Source organism: Lolium rigidum, chromosome 3 (assembly GCF_022539505.1).
Source record: "Lolium rigidum isolate FL_2022 chromosome 3, APGP_CSIRO_Lrig_0.1, whole genome shotgun sequence".
NCBI classification, from domain to species: Eukaryota; Viridiplantae; Streptophyta; class Magnoliopsida; order Poales; family Poaceae; genus Lolium; species Lolium rigidum.
Genome location: NC_061510.1, coordinates 302,501,914 through 302,513,527, shown reverse-complemented (window position 1 = coordinate 302,513,527; position 11,614 = coordinate 302,501,914). Strand labels below are relative to the sequence as shown.

Below are 11,614 nucleotides of genomic sequence, written 5' to 3'. Positions count from 1 at the left end.
TTGGCACGGGCCTTCTATCATAACCTCTACACCTCTGAAGGTTCCGATGGTGGTGACCAGGTTCTGGATCTGATCAATGAGGCGGTGACAAATGAGATGAATACTGCCCTGACAGCAGGGTTTACTGACAAAGAAATTTCAGAAGCGCTTTTCCAGATGGGTCCGACCAAATCGCCGGGTCCTGACGGGTTGCCGGCGCTGTTTTACCAACGACACTGGTCGTTTCTGAAACAAAGGGTATGTCAGGCGGTGAGAGATTTTTTGGCGGGGAAAGAATGTCCGGCTGACTTTAATGACACAATTTTGGTTCTTATCCCAAAAATCAATGCACCGGAGCTTCTCACCCAATTCCGCCCGATCAGCCTATGCAATGTTCTATACAAGATTGCGTCAAAGGTGCTTGCCAACCGGCTGAAGAAAGTTCTCCCGATTTTAATCTCTGAAGAACAAAGCGCGTTTGTCCCTGGAAGGTTGATAACGGACAACGTCTTTATAGCATACGAGTGTGTCCATGCTATTAGAACAAGGAAGAGGAAGCAGCCGCTGTGTGCAGTGAAGCTCGATATGATGAAGGCGTATGACCGCGTTGAGTGGGTTTTCCTCGAAAGGATGATGCTGAGAATGGGTTTCTCTCAGGCTTGGGTGCATATGATCATGAGGTGTGTCCGCACGGTCAGGTTTTCAGTCAAACTAAATGGGTGTCTGTCTGGCTCTTTTAGACCTTCTCGTGGCCTGAGGCAAGGGGATCCACTATCGCCCTACCTCTTCTTGTTTTGTGTGGAAGGTTTCTCCGCTCTACTCCGCCAAGCTCAGCTAGAGAGAGAGGTGTCTGGGGTGAAGTTTGGAAGCGGCGGACCAACTGTGACCCATCTACTGTTTGCGGATGACAGTGTAGTCTTCCTCGAAGCGAGTACTGGTAATTTGGAGGCCTTAAAACAAATTCTGCAGAGATATGAAGCGTGTTCGGGGCAGCGGGTTAATTTACAGAAGTCTGCAATCTTTTTTGGGAAAGGGACAAATGACTCTGTCAAGGCACAGCTCAAGAACAATGTGGGTATTCAATGTGAAGCTCTGTCTGAACGGTACCTTGGGCTACCCACTGTCGTCGGACGGTCAAAGAATGGCGCTTTCAAACATCTAAGTGACCGATCAAGAGGAAAGGTGGCCGGGCTAAAGGGACAGGGATTGTCCAAGACAGGGAGAGAAATTTTGGTGAAATCGGTACTTCAGGCAGTACCAGCATATACAATGGGATGTTTTCAGTTAACCAAGGGGCAGTGCAATACTCTGAAATCGATTTCATCAGGGTTTTGGTGGGGGGACCAGAAAGGAAAGAAGAGAGTTCATTGGCTAAGTTGGGAGAAAATGTGTGCATCAAAACGCAGTGGAGGGATGGGGTTTAGGGACTACCAGGATTTTAATCAAGCTCTTCTAGCGAAGCAGGCATGGAGGCTAATGTCTGCACCAAACTCTCTCTGTGCGAGGGTCCTGCGTGCTCGTTATTTCAAGGAGGGGAAGTTTTTGAGTGCAGGATGCCCGAAGCGAGCGTCTTATACTTGGAGGAGCATTGTGTATGGGCGAGAGCTGTTGAAGGAGGGACTGATTTGGAGGGTGGGTAATGGAGAGAATATAGATGTTTGGAACCAGAATTGGATTCCAAGATCATCTATCAAAAGACCTGTTGGAAGTAAGCCAGACCAACAGGTTGACAAGGTGTCAGAGCTTCTTCTACCAGGTGGAGGAGGATGGAATAGTGAGAAGCTGAATGATGTGTTTTATCAGGCGGATGTCGAAGATATACTGAAGATACCAGTGGGTAGAGCTGGATCCGAAGATTATGTTGCATGGAATTACACCAAAAACGGTGTTTTCAGTGTACGATCGGCATATCACCTGAAGAGACACATCAAGGCGGCGGCAGCGGGCAGAGCGAGCTCTTCGCTGAATGTCTCAGAACACCAGGGCTGGCTATCATTATGGTCGGCAAACGTTCCGGGCAAGGTGAAGGTGCATGGATGGAGAGTGACAAGAAATGCTCCGGCTGTGGGGGAGGAATTGAGGAGGCGCAAAATAAAGCTAGGCGTCAAGTGCATTGTACGTAATAGAGATGAAACGATCCTCCACCGTTTCCGGTCTTGTGCACACTCGGTGCATGTCTGGGAGGCAATTAAGAAGCTCACTGGACTAGAGCTGCCAAGGCCTCCGCAGGAGTACCATTCCCATCGTGACATTCAGCACTGGCTGTTGCAGCTCTTTGGGAGGATGGCGGAGCAGGACCTGGCAGTGTATCTCATGGCACTATATCATATGTGGCTAGCAAGGAACAATGCTAGGGAGGAACCGATGATTGAAAACCCGGAGCATATTGCTCGTCGCTCTGTTGCGCTCACGGAGGAATGGCGATCTCAAAAGGAGGGTGCAATGGTAAGGGGGAACCAGGTGGAGGAGCACTGGCTACCTCCTCAACCGGGCTGGTTTAAGGCGAACTCAGATGGAGCGTTCTCTAAGGTACATAGCCACGGAGGTGGAGGCGTGATCGTCCGTGATCACCATGGAGCACATATTGCATGTGCATGCCATTTTTTCCCCCGTGTTGATGATCCGGAGAGCGCTGAGCTACTAGCATGCCGGAGAGCGGTTCTCCTAGCGAAGGAGGTGGGAGCGACAAAGATGGTTCTGGAGACGGATTGTGCTGGAGCAGTGGCAAAGCTGAATAACAAGGAGCTGGACCGATCGGCTAATGGTCCCCTGGTTGAAGATATCAAGCTGCTTCTACGGGAGTTTGATGAATCTTTAGTCACCTACGTGCGACGATCATGTAATGGAGTTGCGCATCGTTTAGCTAAGGAAGGCTGCAGTAATAATGTGTGTGAAGTCTGGTTGGGATTACCCCCAGAGTTTGTAATGAACCTTGTAGCATCGGATGTTGTGGTTTAATCAAAGGCAGCCGTTAATTCTCAAAAAAAAAAAAGGATAAGGATCAGATGATCATGTCTTCACTAAATTACTGTACGGTGAATTGTGATAACCTTCCTCTATCTATGACCAGTACTATTGCTGAATTGAACCATCATTCCTTGACCTTCCGATTTTAAGATTTAATATTGATGTACAGTACAGTTATCAACCAGCTATTCCCCAAATGTGGGGTTCTAGATGTGATGTACATCTCTGTTTGATCTTTGTGGATTTTCATTAAGAAAAGCTTGACACTTCTAACGTATTCTAGTGGTGGCTCTCCAAGTGTGAGACCTGTTTAGCATTCTAGCTTTGAGTTACATTGTTTCCTGATGCATGAAACCTTTTGCCCCTGTAATAGTTATGTAATGGCAGAGCTTTTGGAAGGAGTGGTGGCATATTATAATGGTTATAATGGTGTCTCGTGATTCTCTTAGTTCGGCACAATCTAAATTCATGCTGGTATATATGTTCGCTTTCATTATTTTGTAACGTATTGAATACTACTCTGCACATTAACCTTAGTACCATATCATGTGTTGTTCCTAAATGTTAGATTTATATTTTTGCTGAATGCATGTCTTCTTAGCTGCAAGTATCAGACGAAGGTAACAATGTTAATGGGCTACAAGGAACAACAATGTAGAAGCTGGTTACCATGATGAAGTGATGATCGATGTAGCAGATGTGAGTGAGGAAGAAGCAAGTGCAAGCCATGGTGCCCAGCCCGCTGCAACGCCGCCGCTCTTCTCGCTACCGGGATCAGAGTCGACGGCCATAGTCACCTATCGCCTGTTGGATCGTACGCCACTGCGTCAACTCTCAAGGTCAGCCGAGTGCCTCAGCTCAAATTCAGTTTTGTATGTCCGTCAGTCCAATGTCTGCAAACATACGAGTCAAATTCAGTATTTTGGAATTTATATCTCTACTCCCTAATTGAGGTGTACCCCTACCAAAGGAAATAGAATAGAGGTGTACTTGTTGTCTTGTTCATCGCAAACCACAAATGCACCTCTGTGTAAGCCTGAAGACTGAAGAGATTAATCACTTCATGATGCACAGAGGCATATGGCATGGGTGCCCATTCGATTTCAGTTTTCACAAGTCCTCGATTTAGGAACATCCTAGCTTGTAGAGCTTGTGTATCCAGTTATAATACATTGGATATACAACAATTTAATTTAAATGTATTACTATTTATCCTGAGCTACCTTGCTGTAGCAACATTAATTATACACAAGATGTTTTGAAAGGGGAAAATGAAGGGTTGGAATTTGAGCTACGATGCCAAGTATGAAACCGTTTAGTGATCTTGTAGTCTTGTGTGCATAGTCCATACTTCAGATGCTATCACAACTGTGCAAAGCATACTAAAATTGGTGCATCAATAATAAGTAGTTCAATGAAAGGAACAGAAATATAGATGTTGGATTAATTACTATTCACAAGTATCATGTTGCAAATTTATATTCTGAATTACTTGTCCTCACGACCAAGTATTTCTTGCCTTCCACAGAGCAGACAGCAAGCTACAGAGTAACACAAAGTACAATACATAAGCTACCCCATAATAGTATCCTTTGTCCTACTTATACAATTTAGCAGCTGGTGTCAGTCCCTAGATGCTGAGGTAACAAACATATACCATCCAATGCCAAACCAAACTGTCAAGCTATTGTGTCTCAGTTTTTTAATACTCGGAGCTATTATTGATCACCGAGCTATTATGTCTTAGATATGGGTTAGGATTTCAAGTGAGATCGTTTCAATTGTTGGATCCTAGATCTTAGATATGGGTTAGCGTGTAGCTCACACAGATTTCAATTGTTGGATCCTAGATCTTAGATCAAGGGACTCGTTTTCCAGATTCCAGCAGCAGCCGGTGGTCGTGAGGGCCGGTGCTCGGATGCTGCCTCAGCTCCGCACCTGAAACCGTACTGTTCATGCTAGTAGTCTGACCTGCTTGTTGCTGTTTTTGCAGAGCCAGTTTGGATTCGATGGTCATGTCAGCCCGCAGCAGTACGCTACTGTGGCACATGCGCATGGCGTTGGTTGATTCCTACGACTTGGCGGCTCGTCATCTGGTACAAGGTGGATCCACGCCAGTTTTTGTGATCAAAATTATCTTATGCAGGTAGTCAACTGTACTGATGAATGAGGGCTCTCCATTATATGCAGTACTCACATCATGGCACGGAGGCACCAAATTTGGTTGATCCACTTGATCTCGTTACTAAAGGAAGCTCGAAGTTGCCGACAGTGACAATTTTCTGACAGCATCTATCGTGCATCGCCCATGAATGTTCTGTGCATTGTGTGCCACTCACTAGATGTTGTTTCATTAAGCAAGATGACACTCAGGATCTCAACTCAAGTAGCTGCGGATAGTGATGCTTTCTTCTTTGTTTTCTTAAGAATTTGTCTTCCCCTATTTAAGGTGGGTCTTGATATTGTACAAATGAAATTAACGTACAACGTGTGAATATAACTTTGGCATTTGCAGTGTTGTTCTCCTACTTGTGACATTTGGTTTCAGCAATTAAAACACGAACAGATCATCCAGGTTTGAGAACAAGCCAAATGAACAGGACTTGTAATACTATGTGATAACATAACTTTCAGGTTGTCAGAATAAATATCGGTTCCCAACATCGTGGAAATACCATGCTACAGGACCTTCTTTTAGATAGAAGCATCCTGGACCAAGCCATGTAAGAGGATTAGAAAGATCAGAGAAATAGCATATCCTCAAAAGCTACCTTGTTAGGTCTAAAATCTGGGGCTGTGAGTCTTGATGAGTATGCAATCTAGTCAGAGTAGTAGCTAGCTGTGTTATGCTTGCCCAGAAATTTGTATGTTAATTTGTGTTTACCCTCTTTGATTCTTCTATGCTTGCTAAAATTGTTGGACTTTGGTTAGTAAATTGTTTCCCAAATGATGCACTGGACCTAAAGTGCTTGCTTTCACCATATTTCGTCACAATTTACAAGTCACACTTTCTTGTATCTTTATGAGCTCGCATCATTTCATCTACATCCTCTTGACATAAGAGGATGATCAATCCTTCCGGTGGTACACACCTAGGCTTGTTGTGATACAATTTGGAATAACTTCAATAACCATATTCACGCATAGCGGAAAACAAATTATGGAAACCAGCACTCCTAAACCCAAACACAAACGTGCATGTCCGAGAAAAGTAAAAACTGACACTCCTACCAATACAGTCGAACAAGAAATTGCCACTGAGATTACTGGTGGACTTGCCGACAGAAAATGCATACGCAGACCATAAAAAAAAGATGGGCCCATACAAAACACCGTGAAGTTTAGTGGGGTCTCATCACAAGATGAATGACCTTCTTAGCATTTTCTTTAGTTACGGCTATATTTATGTTCAGTTGTTTTCACCCTTGTGACCGTGTGCTTTAGTTTCAACACTTCTTCAGTGGTGTAACCATGAGCTGGCTAGCAAAATTCATGTGTCAATTACTGCTTAGTTCAAGAGTCATGTTAGCAGCACTACACTCCACAGTAGTGGAATACATGGTACAGTAGAACACTCCACGGTCAGTGTAGGCGTCAGTGTTAACAGAGTGCAATATCAATAACCATTTTTTCATCCACAGCATCAGCAAAGAGCTCGTTGGGTCTGCCAAAGATGTTGCACAACATCATCTATATCCCTGCAGTTCATTCTGTAAGAATTTGAACAGAGATTAATATTTAATCGTTCAGTAACAGCATCATCAGAGAATATTGATCCAAAATTAAAAGTTGCGGAAACACGAAAAAGCATAGGAAAAACTAACATGATGCAGTAACTCGCCCTCTTCTATTCTCTAGTACCAACAATAAATCACAAAAATTTAGGCGGGAAAAAGGTAAGAATAATTGGTATATACTGTATATCTTTGAAAGAACTCCACAACGAACTGAAATAAAAACATGTACATTATCACTCAAACATGACGCATTGACACCCCAAGCAAAGAGTACCGCACAGGCATTCCCTCAAACACATGTGTGCGCCGGTCATGCGCGCCTGAGGATGATGATAGCCAGATCATGCAGAGCGAGCCAGGGAGCATGGCGTCCCAGCGTTTGCAAGCTGTTGTGGGGAGCAAGATGTAGGAGGCCAGCGCAGGGGTAGGCACGCCCGTTCAATCCTCGCCTAGCTCCGGCAGCCAACAACCAACCAACGCCGCTGCCGATCCTCCCCTCGCGAAGTTTGATTTGAACCAACGTCGCCACCGCTCCTCCCCTCGCCGGACACGTCCAACGCCGCCGCCGCTTCCGGTTCCGCTCCTTCGCTCGCCGGCCACGTCCCCTGCGCCGCCGCCCCGAGTTCCCGACCGTGCCGATCCAGGTTGAAAAATAACGCCGCCACCTCCGCTCCCTTCCTTCGTCGCGGGGATCGCCAGGAGAGACACGGCCCCCTCCCCTCCGTCGAGGGGATCGCCGGGAGAGAGCTTGGGAGAGTGAGAGAGACGCCGGGAGAGAGAGGGAGGATGAGAGCGACGATGAGGTCTCTACATATTTCTATCCAGAGATATGAATAATTGATGGTAGCTTTGAGATTTGTGCAAATATATGCTCGATTATTTGTCGCTTTAAGATTTGTGTAGTCCCATCAGGTGCTTCGCCCACTCAAAAGGACGTTCATTTTTTATAATGTTCGCAAAATATATACGAGGTTCCGGTCCCACAAATTTTGGTTCCAGTCCCACTTTTTTTGTTCCGTCATTTTGGTTCCGTCTATTTATCACCGTCAGATCGAGGTGAATAGACGGTTATTAAAAATGCCAATCACCGTAAAACTTGTACAGATCTTAAGGTCTTGAATTATGACAGAAAAAATAACAAATTAACTACCTTCACTGGTCGCGAATCCATAATGTATGCATAGATCTTTCAATAAATAGTCAAAGAGCAGGCATTTATCCATGAATCTTTATATTCATATTTTGCAGTACATCATTCAAAAACAGGGCCTTGGCAAAGCTCAACCCAACTCAATCTAGATTGCAATGGTAACATACGGGAATCCCACTTGACGTGGTAGCACAAAATAGGGCATCGTTTCCCTATCAGGGTGATGGCAATGCACGAATAGCATACCTGGTTGCCATGGCCTTTCGAGAGATAAATCCGGAAGACTCATAGCTAAGCATTCCCTCAGGGAGCGAACCATCACTGGCATCGATCTGTTGGGCTCGGCTGACTGCTGCGACCGTGAGCACTTGGCGTTGATCTGTCGGGTTGGCATCGATAGCCCCGCCAGTCCGAGTTCCCTTTCATCTTGTTGTCTCTGCCTGTGGATACGGCCCATCCGCCGATGCATTGTTTCATACCAGAAACACATGAACGTGATCTCATATCCTACAGAGATTCAACCGAAGGTAGCCAAATTCATACATGTTCCAATCAAAATATCAAGATAAGCAAATAATGAAAATTGCCGGGACATTTTGATCAATCAGCCACCAAATCACAGCACATTCCGAAGTGAGGCGAAATTGGTGAAGCTTCATTGTGTTGCCTCCCGTACTGGTGAAGAACTGCGTGTACTTGATGGGGAGCACGGAGGCCTCCCGCAGCGTCTGCTTGGCGCCGTCGATCCCGCGATATCCTACCTTCTCGAGGACAATCCCCAAGTGGACCACTGGGCGGCGGAGCTTGTCCCTCTCCGCGCCGCGCTCGTCGTCATCATCCCGTCCCCGCCGTCCTTCTTCCTCCGGCCGCCTTTCCTGGTGCCTGCTGCCGTGCACGGCTGTTGATGTGCGCGCGATGTATCTCAGATCCACAAGAACCTGGCTGCGTGACCCTCCTTGGCGCACACGATGTACTCCGGGAGAGGAGTCCGGCGGCGGCGGCATCGCCGACCCAACAAGAAGGGGGAAGAGGAGGCGCCTTGCGAGAAATGTCGGGTGGCGGCGCATGAGAAGTGGGAGTCGGGAGAGAGATGGCATCGATGCCCCGCCCCTAGTTTTCGGGAACGAGATCCTCTGACGGGGTACTTTATAAAACTGCAGAGGGACATAGATGGTTGTAGTCCGTCCGCTGAGCATCCAACGGCAAGGCGAGTAGACGACGACCCACACGATGCCGGAGCAGAGCAAGAGGCGGCGGCAGCGGACGGCGGCGGCCACGCTGCTTCTCGCGTCCGCGGCGCTTGCCATGGAGCGCGCCGGCGTGGCTCGCTCCCATCGGTGTATAGGGAGATCGGCGCCACGCTGCGGGCTTCCCCACCGCGCTCGGCTCCAGCCCGCTCTCCCGTTCCGTCGTGCAGGCCGCATGCTACCCGCTCGCCGCCTACCTGGCCGCGCGCCACGACCGCCTCACGGTCATCGCCCTCGGCGCCTTCCTATGGGTTGCTGGTCGGCGCTGTCCTTGGCGGCCATGTGGCTGGAGCTCGTCGGGTTCTCCCAGGGCGAGACGCGGCGCTGATCACCCTGTTCGAGGTCGCCACCTCGCTGGGTGGCCTCTTCGCGGCAATATGGTGGACGTGCTCGCCGGGAGGTTTAGGCTCAGCCCTCGCCCTCTGCGCCGTCCTACTGCTCGCGCTCCCAAACAACCCGGCGAGCTTCGCCAAGCACGGCGCCGCGCTGTTTCTTTCTTCATGGGGTTCATGGCCAAACACCTCGGCCACCAACAGGTTGTAAAGACACAACGCAAGCCAGCCTTGTCCACTTAGGTAAATCGGCAGCAGATGGAGGGCGTCGGTAGCATGCGGAACGACGGTGACAAGTGCGGACGAGGTCGGCAACCTGGACGACGCCACTCCTCCTCCGCTTAGAGAAAGCAGCCAACGTGGGGCAGCCAAGCGACATCGCTGCGGTCGAGCTCGGTGACCTGAACGACCCTGGCTCCTTCTCTTGGAGGACGCAGCTGGAGTGCACCGGAGCAGCGGCAACGCAGAGGTCGAGCGCCGCGACCAGGACGGCACATCAGCTTGTTGGGAGCGGAATCGCCGACGTGGTTGATTGCTGACTGCTGAGCCGGCCGGAGAGCTTCGCGGGCGAACGGCAATGATGAGCAAAGAGGATGACGCTGCTGCCGTCGGATGCTCAACGGACGGACTACAGCCATCTATGTCCCTCTGCAGTTTTTTGCAGTAAGTCGGAGGATCTCGTTCCAGTTTTCGGGCTCCATCGACGGAAAGGAAACACAAGATAGGGAAATCGCACAAAGAAATAAATTAATCGCACGGTGTGGATTAAGTTAAGCAAAATTGGACGGTCAAAATATCTTCAATCTTTAACATCAAACATTTTTGACGACGTACCAACTCACATATAATAGTAAAGATAGTCAGGCTCACCCGCGCATCTCAAAATAAGTTCCGTCAACATGTCAAAACAGCGCGTGAAACACACACACTGATAGAGGGCCTGAAAGGCTAAAACCAAACGAGGATATATACCTTTTAAAAAAGTGCATGTTGAGTATTACTACTACCCCCTACGTCCCACGAAAAAGTTATCTTACATTTATCGAAATTTACTACTACCAAACAAGGACACAATCTAATATATATGTAGGTACATCTAAATTTAGTTAAATCTCAGACAAGTTTCATGAGACGGGGGAGGTGTATTAGCTGTATCAGAGGTAATTTCAGAATTGTCAGAATTGTTCGTCTGATAACATGGATCACACTGTATTGATGTATTCTTCCACTTTTGAGGACGTTCAATTAACTAATCAAATAGAATAATCTGAACAGAGACATTGAGCTTCCTAAAGTGGATACAATTGTACAGAAATGTCGTTGCTTTAATTTCATGATGGTATAATGAAGCACTTGAAAGAGGGACACGGAATTCATAAGACGCGTGGTAGAAACTACCAATTGGTCCAAGCTGTGATGGACAAGTATAATGACCATCACAGTCTTTGTGGCGTTCGCTCTCTGTCCTCCCTCCCTCCAGCCTCATTTTTAAAGGGAAGGCTTTGCAGCCCAGCTTAAAATTAATTAAGCCACACACGGCAGAAGTACAAGGGTGCTGATCACAGCTTACAGAAACGGAAACAGGTAAAAGAAACAGGACAGGCCTAAAGCTAAGCAACGAAGAACAGGGACGCTAGCCAGAGCTCTGCAGCCATCGATCTTCAAGACGTCGCTTAGGAACTGCCCCAGACGGAGAAAGCCACCTGCTTCCAAGACGGGACGAACTGGAGATGCAATGGAGTAGCACCGATCCGGGATCGGAGATGAAGGAGCATCCCGCACGCAGGAAGGGGAAGAAGAGCCGGGCCTTGACGTCTCTCATGTCAGGATTGCTTCCGGAGGGGAACCCTATCCCCTCGCCCAGGCTCGTGGGCGCCGGACCGCCGGCAAGCATCACCGCCATGAGCACCACGCCAAGGAACCACCAAAAAGGATGCCTGCAGAAACGAGCCCAAGAACTTCCTCGGAGGCCAAGATCCAGCACCACACCAAGCGCCGCCGAGCAACACACGACCAACTCGCCAAACACACGAAGCACCTCGTCCCAAGGCAACGGCTTCAAGAAGCTCACGGCACCGAGGCGCCGCCGCTGACCGGCCCGGGGGACCTAGGGTTTTCACCTGGGACGCTACCTGTTGAAGGAAACCCCCACGACGCCTCCAGGGAGGACCACGGCGCCCGTAGGCGTCGCCGTCGTCGGGC

The 11,614-nt window shown here is 48.3% G+C and overlaps 1 protein-coding gene across 3 annotated transcripts; it reads left to right on the top strand.

Annotated features, from left to right (window-relative positions):
* Positions 1–2,976: 2,976 nt before the first annotated feature.
* LOC124699763 lies at positions 2,977–5,379 on the top strand. 3 transcript variants are annotated; one of them, XM_047232014.1, is made up of 4 exons: positions 2,979–3,009; positions 3,548–3,785; positions 4,940–5,042; positions 5,137–5,379. In XM_047232014.1, the coding sequence occupies exons 2-4, from the start codon at positions 3,628–3,630 to the stop codon at positions 5,230–5,232; spliced, it is 357 nt and encodes a 118-aa protein (XP_047087970.1). In that variant the 5' UTR covers positions 2,979–3,009; positions 3,548–3,627; the 3' UTR covers positions 5,233–5,379. The 3 variants fall into 3 exon arrangements, with proteins under 3 accessions (XP_047087969.1, XP_047087971.1, XP_047087970.1); XM_047232013.1 differs by having other exon boundaries at positions 2,977–3,785; XM_047232015.1 differs by having other exon boundaries at positions 2,977–3,785; positions 4,940–5,049.
* Positions 5,380–11,614: the final 6,235 nt, after the last annotated feature.